The sequence below is a fragment of the Sinocyclocheilus rhinocerous genome, unplaced genomic scaffold, assembly GCF_001515625.1.
Source record: "Sinocyclocheilus rhinocerous isolate Xijiao unplaced genomic scaffold, SAMN03320098_v1.1 scaffold1510, whole genome shotgun sequence".
Lineage (NCBI taxonomy): Eukaryota > Metazoa > Chordata > Actinopteri > Cypriniformes > Cyprinidae > Sinocyclocheilus > Sinocyclocheilus rhinocerous.
In genome coordinates, this window is record NW_015664185.1 from 485012 (window position 1) to 503447 (window position 18436).

An 18436-nucleotide genomic window follows, 5' to 3' on the forward strand; every position below is an offset into this window, starting at 1 on the left:
GTCAAATCTTGACTGATTTTTCTCAAGTAAAGGTCAGAATAACTGCAGTAATATCTCCAGATGAACACTTACTGGACTGAAGCAGCTCAGCTTTACTTGATTCTCCATCAATCATGTTTTAGAGTCTCAAATCTGATCCTCAGGATCTTTTGAGGAGCGTTTGTTTCCAGAAGCTTTACTTTCACTGTTCCTCAGCGGAGGAATGATCTTCACAAGCCTCCAGAACATCTCACATCTTCTCTCAATCACTGCATTATATGTTTGGATCATTTCAATCTCATCTTATTACTGGAGATATAGAGCGACGACTGATATTTAGATCATTTTATGTCAGCATCTGCTCTACTGTTATAAAGGTCTCACTGATTTACATTACAAGAAAATTACATTGACTTTTTCCAGATGTCTCTCCATATTGTGACAAATGTCAGACTGATGTAGCCACTCTCTTGCATAGTAATGTTCTTTGTTCTAAGTTAATCTCATTCTGGACTGAAGTATTTAAAACTCTGTCAGATATTTTACACAGTGTATTAGAGCCTGACCCACTTTGGTTGGAAGAAATGATTAAGGTACTACATTTGGAAAAAATTAGATTCCTGTTGGTAAATAAATTGGATAAGATTTGGTCTCCTCTTCTCCTATATCTTGATAATGCAGGCTGAGTAATCATGCACCATTAGTGTGGCATGATTTAAGTCCCTAGGGTGCGGCGGGAGGTAAGGGGTTGTTTTGTTTTGTACCATAAATGTTTGTTGTGCTTGTATGTTCAGTTTTTTATGTGTTATTTAGGTTTGTATGTATATATATATATATAACTGAAATCATGGTATGTAACAATAACTATTGGATTGTTTCATTGAATACCTTAATAAAAAGATTTAAACACGATTTACATTACAAGCATCAGATTTCATCATATAAATATCAGCATCTGCACCAAATTGCATATTTTTGCTCAGTTCGAGTCTCTGAAATAAAGAGTTGTTTTTTTTCTTTTTTACTTCATATTCTTACTATATCATACTATAGACCAATTATAGGTTTGTAAACATTCAGGATGCGCGCGCATCATGGTTGCAGAAAACCCAGGAGAGATAGCCTTTACGGCTAGAGAATTTCACGGATAGGGTACAAAATAGTTAGGTTTAAAAAGATTATAAATTATATTGATTAGATGTCATTTTCAAAATGTTCTACGCATATTACAAGTCAGAATTGTGATAAAATAAATGTAATGTAAAAATGTTAATAGTAGGGTTTAACGTTAAATAATATTTCATGCTGTAACTGTACGGCTAATACAATACGTCCCCTATGAACAGCATATGTGAATATTATGTAGACCTATTGTTTAAATCGAATTTATGCTTTAAATGTAGAGTAATCATAACAGTTTTCATCCATAGTATGTCCATTTAAACGTCTGCGTTTAGCTTCAAATGACGACAGTATTCTATAAAAATTATTTGCATTCCGATCTTGACATCAAAAGGCACAAAAATATATTTTTTCTTTTATTCCATGGATTTTACCCATTTATCTCCACTTGTTCCCAGTGTTTTTCTGCAACCACTATGCGCGCGCAGCTGCAAGTGACGTAACTGTGACGTCTACTCTAAATTGGTCTATATGATCCATGAAAAGCCTGACAGATCAAATATGACACTCAACAAAAAAAACATATGCAAACTTTTTTTTTTTTTTTAGATTTAAAAAAAATATTTTGTCTAAAGGTTCAATACACTGTTCCATTTAAAATAATTAGATATTTCTGACTATCATTTCATATGCTTCATGCACGTCATGCTTTACAGGGTTAGGCACTTTCCTGTTTGACTTTTCTTTCATTTTGTTTTAATTTTAGAAAGCCTCAAGACAACTGAAATAATGTGAGATTTTGCCTGTGACGTATAACATTATAACTATGACTCAGTACCTAAATGGTGCGGATCCCTCTCTGAATTGTTTGACAGGGACGAGAGATTGGAGGACGGACGGGATCCGACTCGGTCCACCGCTGCGTCCTGAAACTCCTGCAGAAGTTTGGCTGCGTCGTCAAAGTGCTGATGACCGTCTTCATGCTCCGGCTCCTTCTTCACACATTTACCTGCAGATCAGAAAAACACCAATGATCAGCTAGAGCAAAGGCCTGCGCAGCCGGGAGGTTTAGATGCATGATATAGGACTCACGTAACGTGTTGAGCATATCTAGAGGATTGTCTGGGTAGCTCTTCATGCTCATGAAATCCAGCACTGAACCAGCTTCTATTCCGCTTCCATCTGTTCCCTACAGAAACATCGAGAAAATGTCATCAATGTCATACTTTGAAACTTATTGCACAAAAGATAAATCATTCTCACCGGCATGTCACATAAACTAGACTTCATGTCATCAATCGGCATGTTCCTTTTCTGAAAAACCAAAACATTTATTATATATTATATAATACGATATTTCACACTCCTTTTCAAAAGTTTAGGGTCGGTAAGATTTTGAAATGCTTTTAATGACGTCTCACCAAGGCTGCATTTATTTGATCAAAATACAGTAAAAATTGTGAAATATTATTATAATTTAAAATAACTGTTTTCTATGTGAATATCTGTTAAAATATAATTTATTTCTGTGATCAAAGCTGTATTTTCAGCATCATTATCACAGTCTTCAGAAATCATTCTAATATGTTGATTTGCTGCTCAAGAAACATTTCTGATTATTATCAATGTTGATTATCAAAAATCATATTTTTGAACTGTGATACATGTTATTTTTCAGGATTCTTTGATGAATAGAAAGTTCAAAAGAACAGCGTTTATTTGAGATTGAAATCGTTTGTAAGATTATAAATATCTTTACTGTCACTTTTGATCAATTTAATGCGTCCTCGCTCAATAAAAGTATACAAAGTATTACTGACCCCACACTCTTGAACTTGCTAAAATCCTAAGAATGTTTAAAGACCACAAAAAGTATCTTGTCAAAAGAAAAAAATGTAATACCTGTCGGATTTGCATGACAGCCTTCGAATGATCACCAGCTGTCATTTTATCCAGCAAATCATCCACAAGCCTTTTGGTAAAACTCCCAGAACCCTTAACAAACTCCTGCAGACTGAAGCACACACAGAAAATCCCATCACACAACTGAGTCCAACGCAGCAGTCCACTAACACTGATAGACCGGTTTGATCTAAACACCTGAGAGCGCACTGGACCCCGGTCTCGTCTCCGTAAGCCGAGTACAGCATGTCCATCTCCTCTGGAAGTAGATCAGGATAGACGGAGTTGTTCTGAAGAGTCTGAGTGTTGTACGCGCTGCTCAAGAACGTCACTGAAACCAAAGACAAAGACCAAGACGCGAATCGTGAACGTAAAGATTCTGGTTGTGATTCTGATTTAATTCCTGACTCTTCTGGCATTTTAGAGACAGTAATGTGATTCACAACCCTAAAAATAATCTTCACGTTTGAAAACCTGTTACCTTTGTGTCTCCTGTCGTCTTTAAAGCCCAGCGACGTCAGTCCAGGTATGAGCTTATTCGCCAAAGAGCTCAAATCTACAGGAAGAGTCTCTTCCTCTGTGAACAATAATCAATATATTCTTCAGACACATGATGTTATTGCTCTGGATAAACTTTCTGCAGCAAAGTCAGAAACCTGTGTTATATTTAACCCTATAAAAGCTACTGTATCATAATTGATAGGCAGATTTCTAAGGCCTCTAAATGATCAACATGATCAAACTTTGTCGTCTGATTAATAGTTTAGAGTTTTTTATCAAGTAAAATCTCTTTTAGTCTAAATGTACAAACGTCCAGCTTCAGCTCGAGCTTCACGTGTCTTTCTGCTTTACTGATTTTTATCAAGTAAACACAAGAATAACTTTGATATTGTTAGTCATATTTCCAGATCTTTTTTTTTTTTTTTTTAGAAAATATGAAATATATGATCATCAAATATGATCATCAGGATCTTTTGAGGAACGTTTGTTTGTTCATCTCTCATCATCATTGGATTGCATTGCATTATATGTTTGGATCATTTCAATCTCATCTTATTATTGGAGATATAGAGCGATGACTGATATTTATATATTTTATGTAAGTATCTGCTGTACTGTTATAAAGATCTCACTGATTTACATCACAAGCATCAGAATTTCATCATATAAATATCAGCATCTAGGCCTGTCACGATAACAACTTTTTGTTGTGCGATATATTGCCCCAGAAATAATTGCGATAAACGAAACATGGTGACATTAATTTTTAAGTAAATATATTGGGCGATATATTGCGTCACCAAAAATGATTGAGGTCATGTACATATATTGCGCGATAAGTCGATATATTGATTATTGCGACAGGCCTATCAGCATCTGCACCAAATTGCTGTATTTTATGTTTACTTCATAGTCTCACTATATCAGACTATTTGTGACCCTGAAGCACAAAAGCAGTGTTAAGTCGCTGGGGTATATTTGTAGCAATAGCCAAAAATACATTGTACGCGTCAAAAGTATTGATTTTTCTTTTATGCCAAAAATCATTAGGATATTAAGTAAAGATCATGTTCCATGAAGATATTTAGTAAATTCCCTACCGTAAATATATCACAACTTAATTTTTGATTAGTAATATGCATTGCTAAGAACTTCATTTGGATTTTCTCAATATTTGGATTTTTTTGCACCCTCAGATTCCAGATTTTCAAACCATACATCAATGGAAAGCTTATTTATTCAGCTTTCAGATGATGCATAAATCTAAATTTCGAAAAATTGACACTTTTGACTGGTTTTGTGCTCCAGGGTCACATATGATCCATAAAAGCCTGACGGATCAAATATGATACTCAACAAATAACACATATTCAAACTTTTTGTCTAAAGGTTTAATAAACACTTCTATTTCAAATTTTTTTATTTATTTCATGTGTCCGGCTTAAGAGGGTTAATTTTCTTATTCACTGTACATAAGTGTGATTTAAAAATAGTGCATTTGCACAGCAGATCACCACCTCATTGTTTACCGGTTCAGCTTTCTATACACACACACACACACACACACACACACATACATATATATATACACACATATAGTCCGCTATATAAAGCAGTAGACACTGAAACAGAGTGATGCTCATACCTTTTGCTTCAGGATCTTGATTTACAACAGTGTAGTTGAGGGAACCGTCGGAGTCCTTTTTGAGGTACCCCATCTACATGCAAAGTAAAGCAAATGTTCTGGTTAGGGGTAATAATCTGGTAATATTGCAAGAAACATTGTTTGTACTACCAGTCTACCACATTACACAACTCCTGATGTGGTCGAGGGAAAAAAAGATATAATACAGACTAGACAGAATCTTTTTTTTTTTGTAGAAAATCTGCTGATTGCTTATTTAGTGTTTAATTTGGAAACACTTTATTTTAAGGAGCAATTCTCACTATTAATTAGCATGCATATTACTAACATATTGGCTGTTTATTAGTACATATATACTGTGTATATATATATACTGTATATATATATATATAGGATTTAAAAAAAAATATTACATGAAGACGAAATATTGAAGATTCAGCTCTTTTAATATTTCTAAATTACAAAAGAGCAAGATTTATTCAATGCAGTATGTGACCCACAAAAGCACAAAAGCAGTCATAAGGGTAAATTTTTTAGAAATTGAGATTCATGCATCATCTGAAAGCTGAATAAATAAGCTTTTATAATTTGTTATGATAGGACAATATTTGGCTGAGATACAACTATTTGAAAATCTGGAATCTGAGGGTGCAAAAAAATCTAAATATTGAGAAAATCATCTTTAAAGTTGTCCGAATGAAATTCTTAGCAATGCATATTACTAATCAAAAATTAAGTTTTGTTATATTTACAGTAGGAAATTTACAAAATATCTTCATGGAACATGATCTTTACTTAATATCCTAATGATTTTTGGCATAAAAGAAAAATCTATAATTTTGACCCATACAATGTATTGTTGGCTATTGCTACAAATATACCCCAGCGACTTCAGACTGCTTTTGTGCTCCAGGGTCACATATTATCTTAAAATATATTATTATACATTACATTATAATTTTAATATATTTAATAGACTTTTTCATAACTTTTAAAGATTTCACTATATGTTAAGACATTTTCCAGGCTTTGCAATCACAATTTTAAAATTCCATGATTTCTCCGACGGTGGGAATCCTGAAAAGGACAGATGTTCTTGCTTATTTTCATGAACAAAAGATGCATTTTGAAACGTCCTCGAATCATGTTGACTTTCATCCTGATTTTATGATTCGCAATGAAAAACGTATTTAATCAAACAAAAGCACACGAATGAGGAGGGTTTTCACTAGTGGTCTCGAGACGTTATTTTAAGCAAAGCTCAGTCTGAACATAATAATATGCGTTTTTTAAACACAATAGGAGTTAATAACTTCTCATATTTGATATTTTTTAGTATCTGACAAACTACAATAGATCTTTTCTGCTTGTACACGTCTCTCTTTTTTTGTAGTGTTGATTTCTGGTGAATTGCATGACTCAAAAGTGTAAAACTTGAATCTCAGAAACATCAGCTTGGCTGCACCTTAGATCTTGGCACGAAACGGTTGATTCGATCCCGCGCTTCATCCGCCGCGTGCTCCACCAGCGCCAACACATGCTCCTCCGCCGTGCTGTCCGTCGAACTGCAGGCGTTGCCCTCCAGCTCATACGGATCACTAGACGAGCAACACATCTGCTCAATCACACACTCACAAACACGAGACACGATCAAAAGCGATCAGCGGCCTGCGCTTTACCTGATGATGGGCTCCTTGACGGGCTGCTTTTTGGACTTTTTGGGGTACTCCGTGTGGATTGGCGTGATCTCCGTCACCGGTTCCTCAGGCGTAATGTGGTCATCTCCCAAAATGGCAGCCTGCTGAGAGAAATCCATGTCCTGCATAAAAGACATGCTGCGCTTCAAAGCTAACAGCCGCTCCTGTGAACAGAGCACAAATAGAGCAACACAGCACCCATTTACTCCTCCTGCGGAGGTCTTAGGTTCGCCATGAAGATGGGGGATGCGCAACGTCCAACACGGGATGGATTGAAATAAAGAAAGAGATTGCATGGTGGAAATACTCATCTCTGAGCACTCGAGCCACATAAACTGCTCAAAACTAACCATCTCACTAATGCAATTAGATTACAGTGAGGTGACTAAAGTCTGGGAGTTTTGTCCCATCTAATACTAAAAATTAACAGTTTTAGGATTTTGAAAAAATACAAAAAATTAAGAAAAATCAAGAAAAAAAACATTTAAGATTAAGCTCTTTTACTATTTCTAGGACACAAAGAGCAACATCTATTCAATTAAGTGTTATCATAAATTACATTTTGATTTACATCATATATTATATTAATATGCATACATAATATATTATTATATCACATTTTTGCAATAGTTATTATAATATAATTATATTATATGATATATTACATACTAATTTTTAATATATGTAATAGACTTTTCCATCACTTTTTAAGATTTGATTAATTTGTATGATTTTTTAAAATTAATTTATTAATTGTATTAATTTTGTCCATGAAATTTCCAGGCTTTGCAATCACAATTTTAAAATTCCCTAACATTTCCGACAACGGGAATCCTGAAAAATCAGATGTTCTTGCTTCCATTTATAAACCATAAACATATCATTTGTAATGAAAAATATTGTAATTAAAAAATTTTTAAAAAATCACACAAAAAGGGAGAAGCATTTTCACTAGTTTTATTATAGGTTTTGTTAATATTTTGATTTTATTTTATACTTTCTGTTTTCACTTAAATTTTAGTAAAAGTTTAGTGATTTTATTTTTTTCAACATATCTATACAGTTTTTTATTAATTTGTATTTATTAGATTTTTTTTTTTAGCAGTAGCTTTTTTTAGTATTTCAAGTTGAGTATTTTCAACTAAACAAAAATAAGAATTGTTGACTTGGCAGCTAGCTGAAATAAAATAAATTTAAGTTTTTTTTTTATATATTCTACTTTATTAAAGTCAACATTTATATTGTTTCAAGCAACAAACATGTTTGTCAGATTATTATAACCGCACGTATCCGAATCAAACGGGAATGATGGCACGGATGAACTGGAGGATGAACAACAAAGGCAAAAAATAACCAAAACCAAACTGCATTAAAAATGTTACTTTGCTCATCATTTTGAATCCTGTGTGGAGAAGCTTCTTGGCAGCTTTGTAGTAAACCGTCTCCGGTCGGTTATAAACCATGGCGTTGTCACACATTAGCTTGAAGTCTGCCTGGAGAGTCACACATCAGAAACAAAACAGTTACACGTCATTTCAGTAAAGCCGAAAATGTATCAGTAGTTAACAAAGAATCTGAAAATGAAGATTAATGGAGATTAAATAGCAGGACACTTGCGTGCCTTGAATTCTGTGATAGTTTTGTATTCGTTTGTGTCGATTTTGTCCTTCATTGTGCTGAAGTCCATGGGATGTTTGATTATCATGGAGTATCCTGGAGCAATGGCGTCTGTCACCGGGAAGGCGAAGAATCCGTGTGCATCTTTCCTGCCGAGACAGAAAGACTGTCCTTATATAATGCAGATATGAGGAAAGATTAGAATCACAATGCCATCTAATTTAACAGGGTGCTACCTCTGAAGCAAACGCAAGAAATGCTCCAAGAGCTGCTGGCGAGGGGTGGATTCGTTTTCTGGGAAAAACCAAAAGGTTAGTGATTAGTGCTTTGTTTTGATTGATACCAGGACTGTGCATCACTCAGAACTGAACTGTCTTTTAAACCACAGTTTAATTCATGAATTTGAATCTGAAGCTGCAGAATTCTAAAATTTATTTGAATTTAAGGAACTGGAACCGGAGTAGATTTTTAGAACACTTTGTTCAAAACGGAGCCAAAAAAAATACTTATATTTTAACTAAATATATGATTTAACGATTAGAATTTTATTTTCAATATTTATTTTCATGGTAACACTACAATACGGTTTTATTTTTTAACATTAGTCGACTGCATTAGTTAAAATGAACTAATATTCCTAAAGCATTTATTAATCTTAGTTTATTTTAATTTCGACATTTACTAGTACATTATTAAAATCTATATTTAATGTGCATGAACTAACAATGAACACTTGAGTTTTATTAACTGTATTTATTTGTAACAAAGATAATAAATACTGTAACAAAATGTATTGGTACTTGTTAGTTAATGCATTAATTAACAAACTAACGGGATTACTTATTGTAAAGTGTTACCTAATAATTTGAATTTGAAACTTGAAGTGAAAAATGTTAGTATGCTCTGTTCAAAATGGATGCATTTTAGATGGGTCAAAGACAAAAAAGGGTTTAAGCATAAAAACACTAAGTTTAATACTGCTTTAAATTATTGTTGTCATCCCCCCTCCCAAATTAAAAAGTGCAATTTTGTTTTTGTTTTTCTGAGCAAAAAATAAATATACATTATTTTTCCCTGATTTACAGATCCACTATATATTGCGCGATAAGTTGATATATTGATTAGGGCTGTCGCGATTCGTCGATTTTATTCGACTACGTTCCAAAAAAATATGAAGAAGCACAACTGTTGATTAATTCTAATAATAAATCAGCATATTAGAATGATTTCTGAAGATCATGTGACACTGAAGACTGGAGTAATGATGCTGAAAATACAGCGCTGCATCACATAAATAAATTATATTTTAAAGCATATTAAAATAGAAATCCATTATTTTAAATTGTAATAATATTTCACAATATTAAATTTTTTCCTGTATTTTTGATCAAATAAATGCAGCCTTGATGAGCATTTGATGAAATATATATATATATATATATCTTTTTTTCTTTTTAATATGTTGAATTATTTTTTATTTTTGTATTTTCTGCTTTCATTTGAATTTTAATTAAAGTTTTAGTAATTTTTGTTGTGCGTTTTTGTCTTTTCTATCCGACTATATAGTTTATATAATTTTTATTTCAGTTTCTTTTCTATCTTTTTTAGTACATCAAGTTAAACTAAATGCAAATGAAAAATGTTGCTTTTTATATAGTTTATTTCCATTTCAATTTAATTTCAGCTAATGTTTATTTTATTTAAAGTAAGTTTAATTTTAGTTAACTCCAATAAACCTGGTGAAATAAATGTTCCAAACGTTGTTGTCATACAACTCCATCATGTTGCACATTTAATTCAGCGAGTAGCATCTAGTTATCCTCTTGAAATTAGTTACTTTGCATTTTGAATCCCATTTTGTGTAAAAATGACACCTTCTGGCAGTCTGATCAAATTATAAGGGAAGAAAGAGGCTGAAGTATCACTTCTGGTTCACTGGAAAGCTCAAAAGCATTGCGGGTTTACAGTATTCCATGCAGGTCATCCTATAGGATGAATATGCATGCTGAATATTCTCATACTGTGCACAATACAGGCTACATGATTTGAGGAACCACTCATGTCCACACATGAGCTTAGTAACAGTGATGATTGACTTCTGAGTGTTTAAGAGTCGCTCTTTTCACTCACCTTCCTCCTTCTCCTGTCCTCGTCATCTACATATTTCTCCTTCTCCGATTTCTTCTTCTTCTTCTTCTTCTTCTCTTTGTGCCGCTCCCACTCGTGGTCAGAGCGGTCGTCATAGTAACTGGAGTCGTGGCCGGATCCGGAGAGCTCGGTCACTTCACTGCCGCCCACCTTGAGCACCAGCTTCAGCGGTTTATCCAGGGGTTTGTCCTCGTAGTCTGAAACACGGCACACAAAGCCATCAAGCATCAATTCTAAATAGAACAGACTTTAATGATTAGGACTTAATGACATTTCTGCGCTGTAAACTCTTATTCTGCTGTTCTGGAGGAGATAGACTACAAGGAGCATCACAAGATCAAACCCACTATCTAGTGTAAATACAACTGAATACCCCCCGATAGTTTTGTTAAACTAACTACAGCAAAAAAATCCAGAAGTGTGTATTTCCTTTACTGTAATTGTTTGGACCAGGGGTTTTCAAAATAGGGTCTGTGGACAGGGTAACAAATGTAAAAATAATAATAAAAATAATATTAAACTAAATAAATAAGCAATAAAAAATTAGAATAAAATATTATTTATAATATCAAATAATGCTAAATAATAATAATAAAATAATAAATAATTTAAATAAATAAATAGAATAAAATAAAATGAATCTAAATAAATAAAACATTTTATTAAAATAATAAATAAACCAAATAGATAATAGAAATAAGACTAAAAATTAAGTAAATAAAAAAAGATTTAAAAAAAGATTTTAGCAAAATAACAAATAAATTAATAACAGAAATGTATTAAAGTAAATAAATAACATATTTAACAGTACAGTACAGAGACTAGGGGCAAAACTTTCCAAAATATTTTCCAAAATAAAAATACATTTTCCAAATAATATTCTACACATTTATAATATCAAAACCTCACATTATAATTTGGGTCTTTTAAGTATGAAAATATTTAGCTGCTTTTTAACTTCTAGGATCTAAAGATCATAACCCCCATGATTTAGACAACGCCCAAAATATATAATTATGAAGTAAATCGATTATTTGTGTATTCTTGTATGAATAAAAACAAATGCATCATGCATTTATAGACTACTTGGAATAATACACAGACTTGCAGAACACTTAGATAGGCCTGTCACGATAACAACTTTATGTTGAGCGATATATTGCCCCAGAAATAATTGCGATAAACCATATTATTGTCATTTTAAAAACCATTTTATGCCACTGAACATATAATCATAATGTAACAGCATAATAATGCAGGAAGGCCTACACACTTCCAAATGACAGCAAACTTTTAATTTTTAAGAATATTTAGATCACGGAAATTAAGTATCAAAATATTAGATACCTTAAAAAACTTGATTAAAAAATAAATAAACATTTTCTAACAAAAAGTGCAAGGAAACAAGTAGAAAAAAAGAAAAATGCACAAATAACTTGTATGGAGATCTAACGGTTACAGATTTTTCCCGGACCTTCTTTTCTCTGTAAATTAAGGGTGACATTAATTTTTAAGTAAATATAATGGGCGATATATTACGTCACCAAAAATTATTGAGGTCATGTAAGTTACATATATTGCGCGATAAGTCGATATATTGATTATTGCGACAGGCCTACTTTTCGATTTTCATACGCATATCTAATATTTTAGTTAAGTTACCTCCTTCAACCTTTCTCCACTCGGGTTTGTGTTTCTTGTGCTTCTTCCCCATTTTTGCCTTTATTTATGAGGAAAAGTCAGGTTTAATCCTGCCGCCGCTCTTCTTCGACGCAGCAGCAGCAACAACAACAACATTAGCAGCTACGGTTAACTTCCGGTTTCAGGCGGTGTCGGTTCCGGCGCGGGCTGACGTCGCCGTTAACGCGGTAAATTCGCTGTTGTGAGGTGAGTGTGTTTAGTTTTACTCTGCTTTCTTTATTTACTTTAACTGTTAATAAACATGACAGTTAAGACAATATACGCCAGTAGACCTATAAAAAAAAATCAGAAAACAGTACTTCCGTTCCTGCGTGATGTTGATAATTCGTGATAATAAAAATTTAGTGTGCTTGCATGTTCACTTTAAGAATACTAACACATTAAGAATACAATGGTACACTGTTATTGTTACTGTGGGATTATACCTCGCTAGGGCTGGGTAGATTACTTACAAATTGTAATCCGTTACTGATTACAAGTTGCGGTTAGTAACGTAATCCGTTACATTACAATATAATCAGATTACTTTTGACCTAACTCGTTTATCACATTGATTTAAATAGGATAATCTTGTACCATATTGATATAAAAATACAAAGAGAAAGAAAATATATTCTATTTATTGTAATTAACAACATTAAGTCAAGGTTTCCCAAACTGGGGTTCATGAATGAACTGCAGGGGGTTTGTAAATTAATAATTGAATCATAATAATGTAAAATTTAAATAAATAATTTCAAAATAACAACAATCAAAATATCACACTTATTAAAAAAAATGAAATATATGAGTATTTTAAAATGTAATTTAATCTAATATTTCATTTTTGGAATCTGATTACGTAATCCAGATTACATGTAATGAGTTACTTCCCAGCACTGCTGGTTAATTAGCCTTTCTGCCTAGTTTGCTCGTTTCTGGGTTTGTACAATATAATCAGATTACTTTTGACCTAACTCGTTTATCACATTGATTTAAATAGGATAATCTTGTACCATATTGATATAAAAATACAAAGAGAAAGAAAATATATTCTATTTATTGTAATTAACAACATGAAGTGCATTTATCATTACATTACATCAAGGTTTTCCTGAATGAACTGCAGGGGGTTTGTAAATTAATAATTGAATCATAATAATGTAAAATTTAAATAAATAATTTCAAAATAACAACAATCAAAATATCACACTTATTAAAAAAAATGAAATATATGAGTATTTTAAAATGTAATTTAATCTAATATTTCATTTTTGGAATCTGATTACGTAATCCAGATTACATGTAATGAGTTACTTCCCAGCACTGCTGGTTAATTAGCCTTTCTGCCTAGTTTGCTCGTTTCTGGGTTTGTTTATAAATCTGATATTGTTTACGTCACATTTGAATAGGGATATGCTGGTATCAAATTTTCATGTTGCGATTAATTGCTAATGCTTTTATTACGGTATACGGTATTATCACGATATTGAAATTCAGTTAGAAAAAGTGGCTTCATAATACAGTATAATAACTTTTTTCTTATAACAAAAATAACTGAACATTTAAATGCAATAAAGCAATACAGAAAAATGTACAAAGTTAAAAGTTTTACACAGATTAAAGTGCAAAAGAACTATAAAGACCAATAGGTATCACTTTACAATAAGACCTCATTAGTTAACCTTAGTTAATGCATTAACATTCACAATGAGCAAAAGCTAATGTTAACTAATGAAGCCCTAATGTAAAGTGTGACCGAACAACAGCTTTGATCACAGAAATAAATTACAGTTTACAATATATTCACACAGAAAACACTTATTATAAATTGTAATAATATTTCACAATATTACTGTTTTTTCTGTATTTCTGATCAAATAAATGCAGCCTTGATGAGCAGAAGAGACTTCTTTAAAACACATTAAAAATCCTACTGATCCCAAACTTTTGAACGGCAGTGTATGAGCTCAGAGCTAAGAGACATACATTAAAATCCACAAAACTCCAATTATAATTGCATGCATTGTTTGATATCAAGTTCTTCGTCATCAAGACTTGTTTGGGACACATTATCCATATTTTCTCACAGATAGTCACACACATACACTGCTGTTCAAAAGTTTGCGATCAGTAAGAGTTTAAATGTTTTTAAAGAAGTCTCTTCTGCTCATCAGGGATGCATTTATTTGATCAAAAATTCAGAAAAAACAATAATATTGTGAAAAATTATTATTGGTTTTCTATTTTAATATACTTTAAAATATAATTTATTCCTGTGAAGCAAAGCTGAATTTTCATCAGCTATTCAAAATAGAAATCTTTTGTAACAATATACACTACCGTTCAAAATATTTTATTTTTATTTTTTGAAAGAAATTAATACTTTTATTCAGCAAGGATGTGTTAAATTGATAAAAAGTGATAGCAAAGACTTACAGTATATTGTTAGAAAATATTTCTATTTTGAATAAATGCTGTTCTTTTAACTTTTTATTCATCAAAGAATCCTGAAAAAAGTATCACCGGTTCAAAAAAAAATGTAAGCAGCAAAACTGTAATAAAGTAGCATTTTAGAATGATTTCTGGAGGATCATGTGACACTGAAGACTGGAGTAATGATGCTGAAAATACAGCTTTGATCACAGAAATAAATTACAGTTTACAATATACTCACACAGAAAACACTTATTATAAATTGTAATAATATTTCACAATATTACTGTTTTTTCTGTATTTCTGATTGAATAAATGCAGCCTTGATGAGCAGAAGAGACGTCTTTAAAAATCGTAATTATTCCTAACTTCTGAATGCCAGCATAAGTAGTATTGCAAAACTGACACATTTTTTCCATCGCGTTCCATAACATGACCTTTGTCTTCACTTCGGTCTCCAGCTCTTGGATTATGTTTCGACAACAATTTTCTTCTCTGACAGAAACGTCGACAGCAATTTGATTGCCTGGAATCGTGTCGTGTTACTTCACGGTAAGACAGTAAAAGCTTGTTTGAAAGCTCAGCACTTTCTGTCTTCTGCCATGTTTATACAGTTGCGCGTCTTTCCTAACCCCTCAGGGCCGCCTGGCACCGGGAAGACGTCTCTGTGTAAAGGACTTGCCCAGAAACTCTCCATCAGACTGTCTGGCAGGTGTGACATCTTCATAAAAGCAGACAGGCAGCTGTAGAGCGTCCTGTGTCTATTTACCATTGTTTGTGCGTTTCCTCCCTAAACAGGTATGCACACAGCCAGTTCGGGGAGATTAACAGCCACAGCCTCTTCTCCAAGTGGTTCTCAGAGGTCCGTCTGGATCCGTCTGCTCTGAAACGCTTCCTCAGATCCGTGTCTGAAACCTCATTGACATCTGACTGCTTTTACAGAGCGGGAAACTGGTCACAAAGATGTTTCAGAAGATTCAGGAGCTCATTGACGATAAAGACGCTCTGGTGTTTGTCCTGATAGACGAGGTTCTCTCTTTTTTTTTTCTCGTGTCTTTTATTTTGTTTCATTTGACTCACTCTTGCTGAACAAAACCATTTAAACCAGTCGGTTTGTTGGCCAACAAACAGCTTTTCTCAGTTAAATCTGGTCTTAACTGTTCAGACTGGCCTTAGACCACTTTAGACTGGTTTAGAAAAGCTATAAACCACGAGAACCCTTGCTTTACAGTGATATTACCTTCTCATTAACACTGTAATTCACATCCTCTAATGAATGATGATTTGATTATAAGTGAATCTGAATGATGATCTGTTTTATTGGTCGGTTGATTTCAATTCATTTTTTCTAAAACAGCTTGGATATTTTGATATATTGATATTTTTTTTCACCCTTTGGCATGTCTTTAGGAAGCCATTAATTGTAAAAACCATTTTGTTTAGGCAAAGTAATTTGGAAAATGGTGTTTTTGGTATTTAGTTCAAATCTTTGGAAATTTTATGTTTAAATATGCAAACGATGCATTATCTAATTAAATATGCACTAATTTGTGCATACATTTCTAGAACATTTTAGACAGGCTCTTTTTATCACTCTATAAACCAGAAATTACTGTCAACAGCCAGAAACAAATTCACCATGCATATAGGAGTAAAAAATATTTTTTAGATACAGTGAGTAAAAGTTTTGCATTAGCAACACGTTTCAGCACTACAAATGCAACCAGAAAGGATAGTCATGAAAAGTTCAGAAATTTTACTATTAGACCAATACTGTAATATTATTAAAGCATATGAAGAGTTAATTTGCAAAAACAGATAACTTCGCTTTGAACAATTCTCAAAAATTATGTTTTTTTTTCATTGTGCATTCCAATTAATCTCAATCAAACTGCAGTTGGGTTACTTTGATTAGGTTAAAAAATAACTAAAAATTACAGCTAACTAACACAATAAAACACAATAAAAACATGATTACATAATAAAAAACATGATTTTTGAAAATGTAACAAAACGGAGTTATCTGTTTTTGCAAATAAACTCTTCATATTTTAAATAGAATATAGTAATTTCAATGCCACTTAATTTAATACAAAAAAAACATGGTGGTGAGCTCACAAAAAAGTTGGTCTCGAATTTATGTACGTTCAAAAAATCAGTAAACCTGTAAACCTTTTTCCATCACTAGACATATATAGAAATCAAATAAGAAATTAAAATAATAATATTTAAATTAATAAAAAATATGTAATACTTAATACTTACTTAGATAAATATGTCCCAAAAGGTGACTTGAGCAAGCTGTGGCATATAATATGCATTGCTTCCCCCCCACAAAATCTGTTGTGATAAGTTTGAGTGTCTGTTGCTGTTTTTACCCATATTTAGTGAAAGTACACAAACATTGCAGGTCTCTGAGGGTTAATGATGTGGAGAGTCTCACAGCCGCGTGGAGCGCCGCTCAAGCAGGAACAGAGCCGTCTGACGCTATTAGGGTGGTCAAGTCAGTTCTGACCCAGCTCGACCAGATCAAACGGTCAGTTTCTCTTCATCTGTCCCACACGGCTCACTTTCATCTACAAAGGCATGCTTGAAATCAGAACGACTATTTGCTGAATGCACGCTCCTGCTCTTCTTGTGCATGATTTGTGGTCTTTCATCAAAATATAATAACCTGCTCCAGCATTTTTCCCTTCTTGCCCTGCTTTTTATGCAATTGAATAACCTGTTGCATGTTGAAATATGTCATATTATGGAACTAAAATTCATTCGTAATTAGGGTTGCAAAGGGGTGGAAACTTTCCAAAAATCCCTGGAATATTCCAAAAAATCCTGGAAAGTTTCCAAAATTTTCTGGAAATTTTCCACCTTTTTGCAACCCTATTCGTAATCATGCAAACCTTGCGTTTTCCTCATTCAGGCACCCAGATGTTGTCATCCTCACCACATCCAACATCACAGAAAAGATCGATCTGGCCTTTGTGGACAGAGCTGATATAAAGCAGTACATCGGCCCCCCGAGTGCCAGCGCCATCTTCAACATCTATCTGTCCTGTCTGGAGGAACTCATGAAGGTGAGCTCGTTTCCTTGAACCATTGAACATCTCTGTTCTTCTGCCGAATGCAACAGTATCGATCTGAACCTTCCCTGCAGCGTCAGATCGTCTACCCCAGACAGCAGCTGCTGAGTTTGGAGGAACTGGGCACCATGAACTTCATGGAGAGCGACGTGACCCGTCTGAGCTTAACGCTGAGGAATATCGCTCAGTGAGTGTTTGCTTATGACGCAGCTAGTACTGAAAGTCTCAGAGAATGGATCTTCACGAGTGTCTCTTTCTGCACAGGAGGAGTGTGGGACTCAGTGGAAGAGCTTTGAGGAAAATCCCATTTCTGGCTCATGCGCTCTATGGAAAGGTACTCGTGTTGTGTGATTTTTACCACAAATAAACTGTATTTTTAGCCTTAAGGCTAAAACTGCTTATTGTTGTGATGAAAGGATGGCAACAGCATTTTTTGCATTGACATTTGTGACCCTGGAGCACAACAGCAGTCTTAAGTCGCTGGGGTATATTTGTAGCAATAGCCAACAATACATTGTATGGGTCAAAATGATCGATTTTTCTTTTATGCCAAAAATCATTAGGATATTAAGTAAAGATCATGTTCCATGAAGATATTTTGTAAATTTCTTACCGTAAATATATCAAAA

General features: G+C 33.3%; 2 protein-coding genes across 2 annotated transcripts in view; one reads left to right on the top strand and one right to left on the bottom strand.

Annotated features, from left to right (window-relative positions):
• Window positions 1-12483, bottom strand: part of LOC107729802 (bromodomain-containing protein 9-like) — a 17341-nt gene extending 4858 nt beyond the window's left edge. The window contains exons 1-14 of the mRNA XM_016540504.1: window positions 12274-12483; window positions 10581-10808; window positions 8700-8766; window positions 8468-8612; window positions 8229-8339; window positions 6829-7010; window positions 6615-6747; window positions 5150-5222; window positions 3485-3580; window positions 3202-3334; window positions 3004-3115; window positions 2365-2415; window positions 2194-2290; window positions 1940-2110 (exon numbers count right to left, since the gene is read on the bottom strand). Coding sequence (XP_016395990.1) covers window positions 1940-2110; window positions 2194-2290; window positions 2365-2415; window positions 3004-3115; window positions 3202-3334; window positions 3485-3580; window positions 5150-5222; window positions 6615-6747; window positions 6829-7010; window positions 8229-8339; window positions 8468-8612; window positions 8700-8766; window positions 10581-10808; window positions 12274-12325 — 1651 coding nt within the window. The 5' untranslated portion in view covers window positions 12326-12483. The remainder of the gene's footprint in view (window positions 1-1939; window positions 2111-2193; window positions 2291-2364; window positions 2416-3003; window positions 3116-3201; window positions 3335-3484; window positions 3581-5149; window positions 5223-6614; window positions 6748-6828; window positions 7011-8228; window positions 8340-8467; window positions 8613-8699; window positions 8767-10580; window positions 10809-12273) is intronic.
• Window positions 12484-13707: 1224 nt separating this feature from the next.
• LOC107729803 (pachytene checkpoint protein 2 homolog) overlaps window positions 13708-18436 on the top strand; it is a 5836-nt gene continuing 1107 nt past the window's right edge. The window contains exons 1-9 of the mRNA XM_016540505.1: window positions 13708-13713; window positions 15189-15279; window positions 15367-15439; window positions 15526-15589; window positions 15670-15756; window positions 17157-17263; window positions 17648-17801; window positions 17882-17994; window positions 18072-18141. Coding sequence (XP_016395991.1) covers window positions 13708-13713; window positions 15189-15279; window positions 15367-15439; window positions 15526-15589; window positions 15670-15756; window positions 17157-17263; window positions 17648-17801; window positions 17882-17994; window positions 18072-18141 — 765 coding nt within the window. The remainder of the gene's footprint in view (window positions 13714-15188; window positions 15280-15366; window positions 15440-15525; window positions 15590-15669; window positions 15757-17156; window positions 17264-17647; window positions 17802-17881; window positions 17995-18071; window positions 18142-18436) is intronic.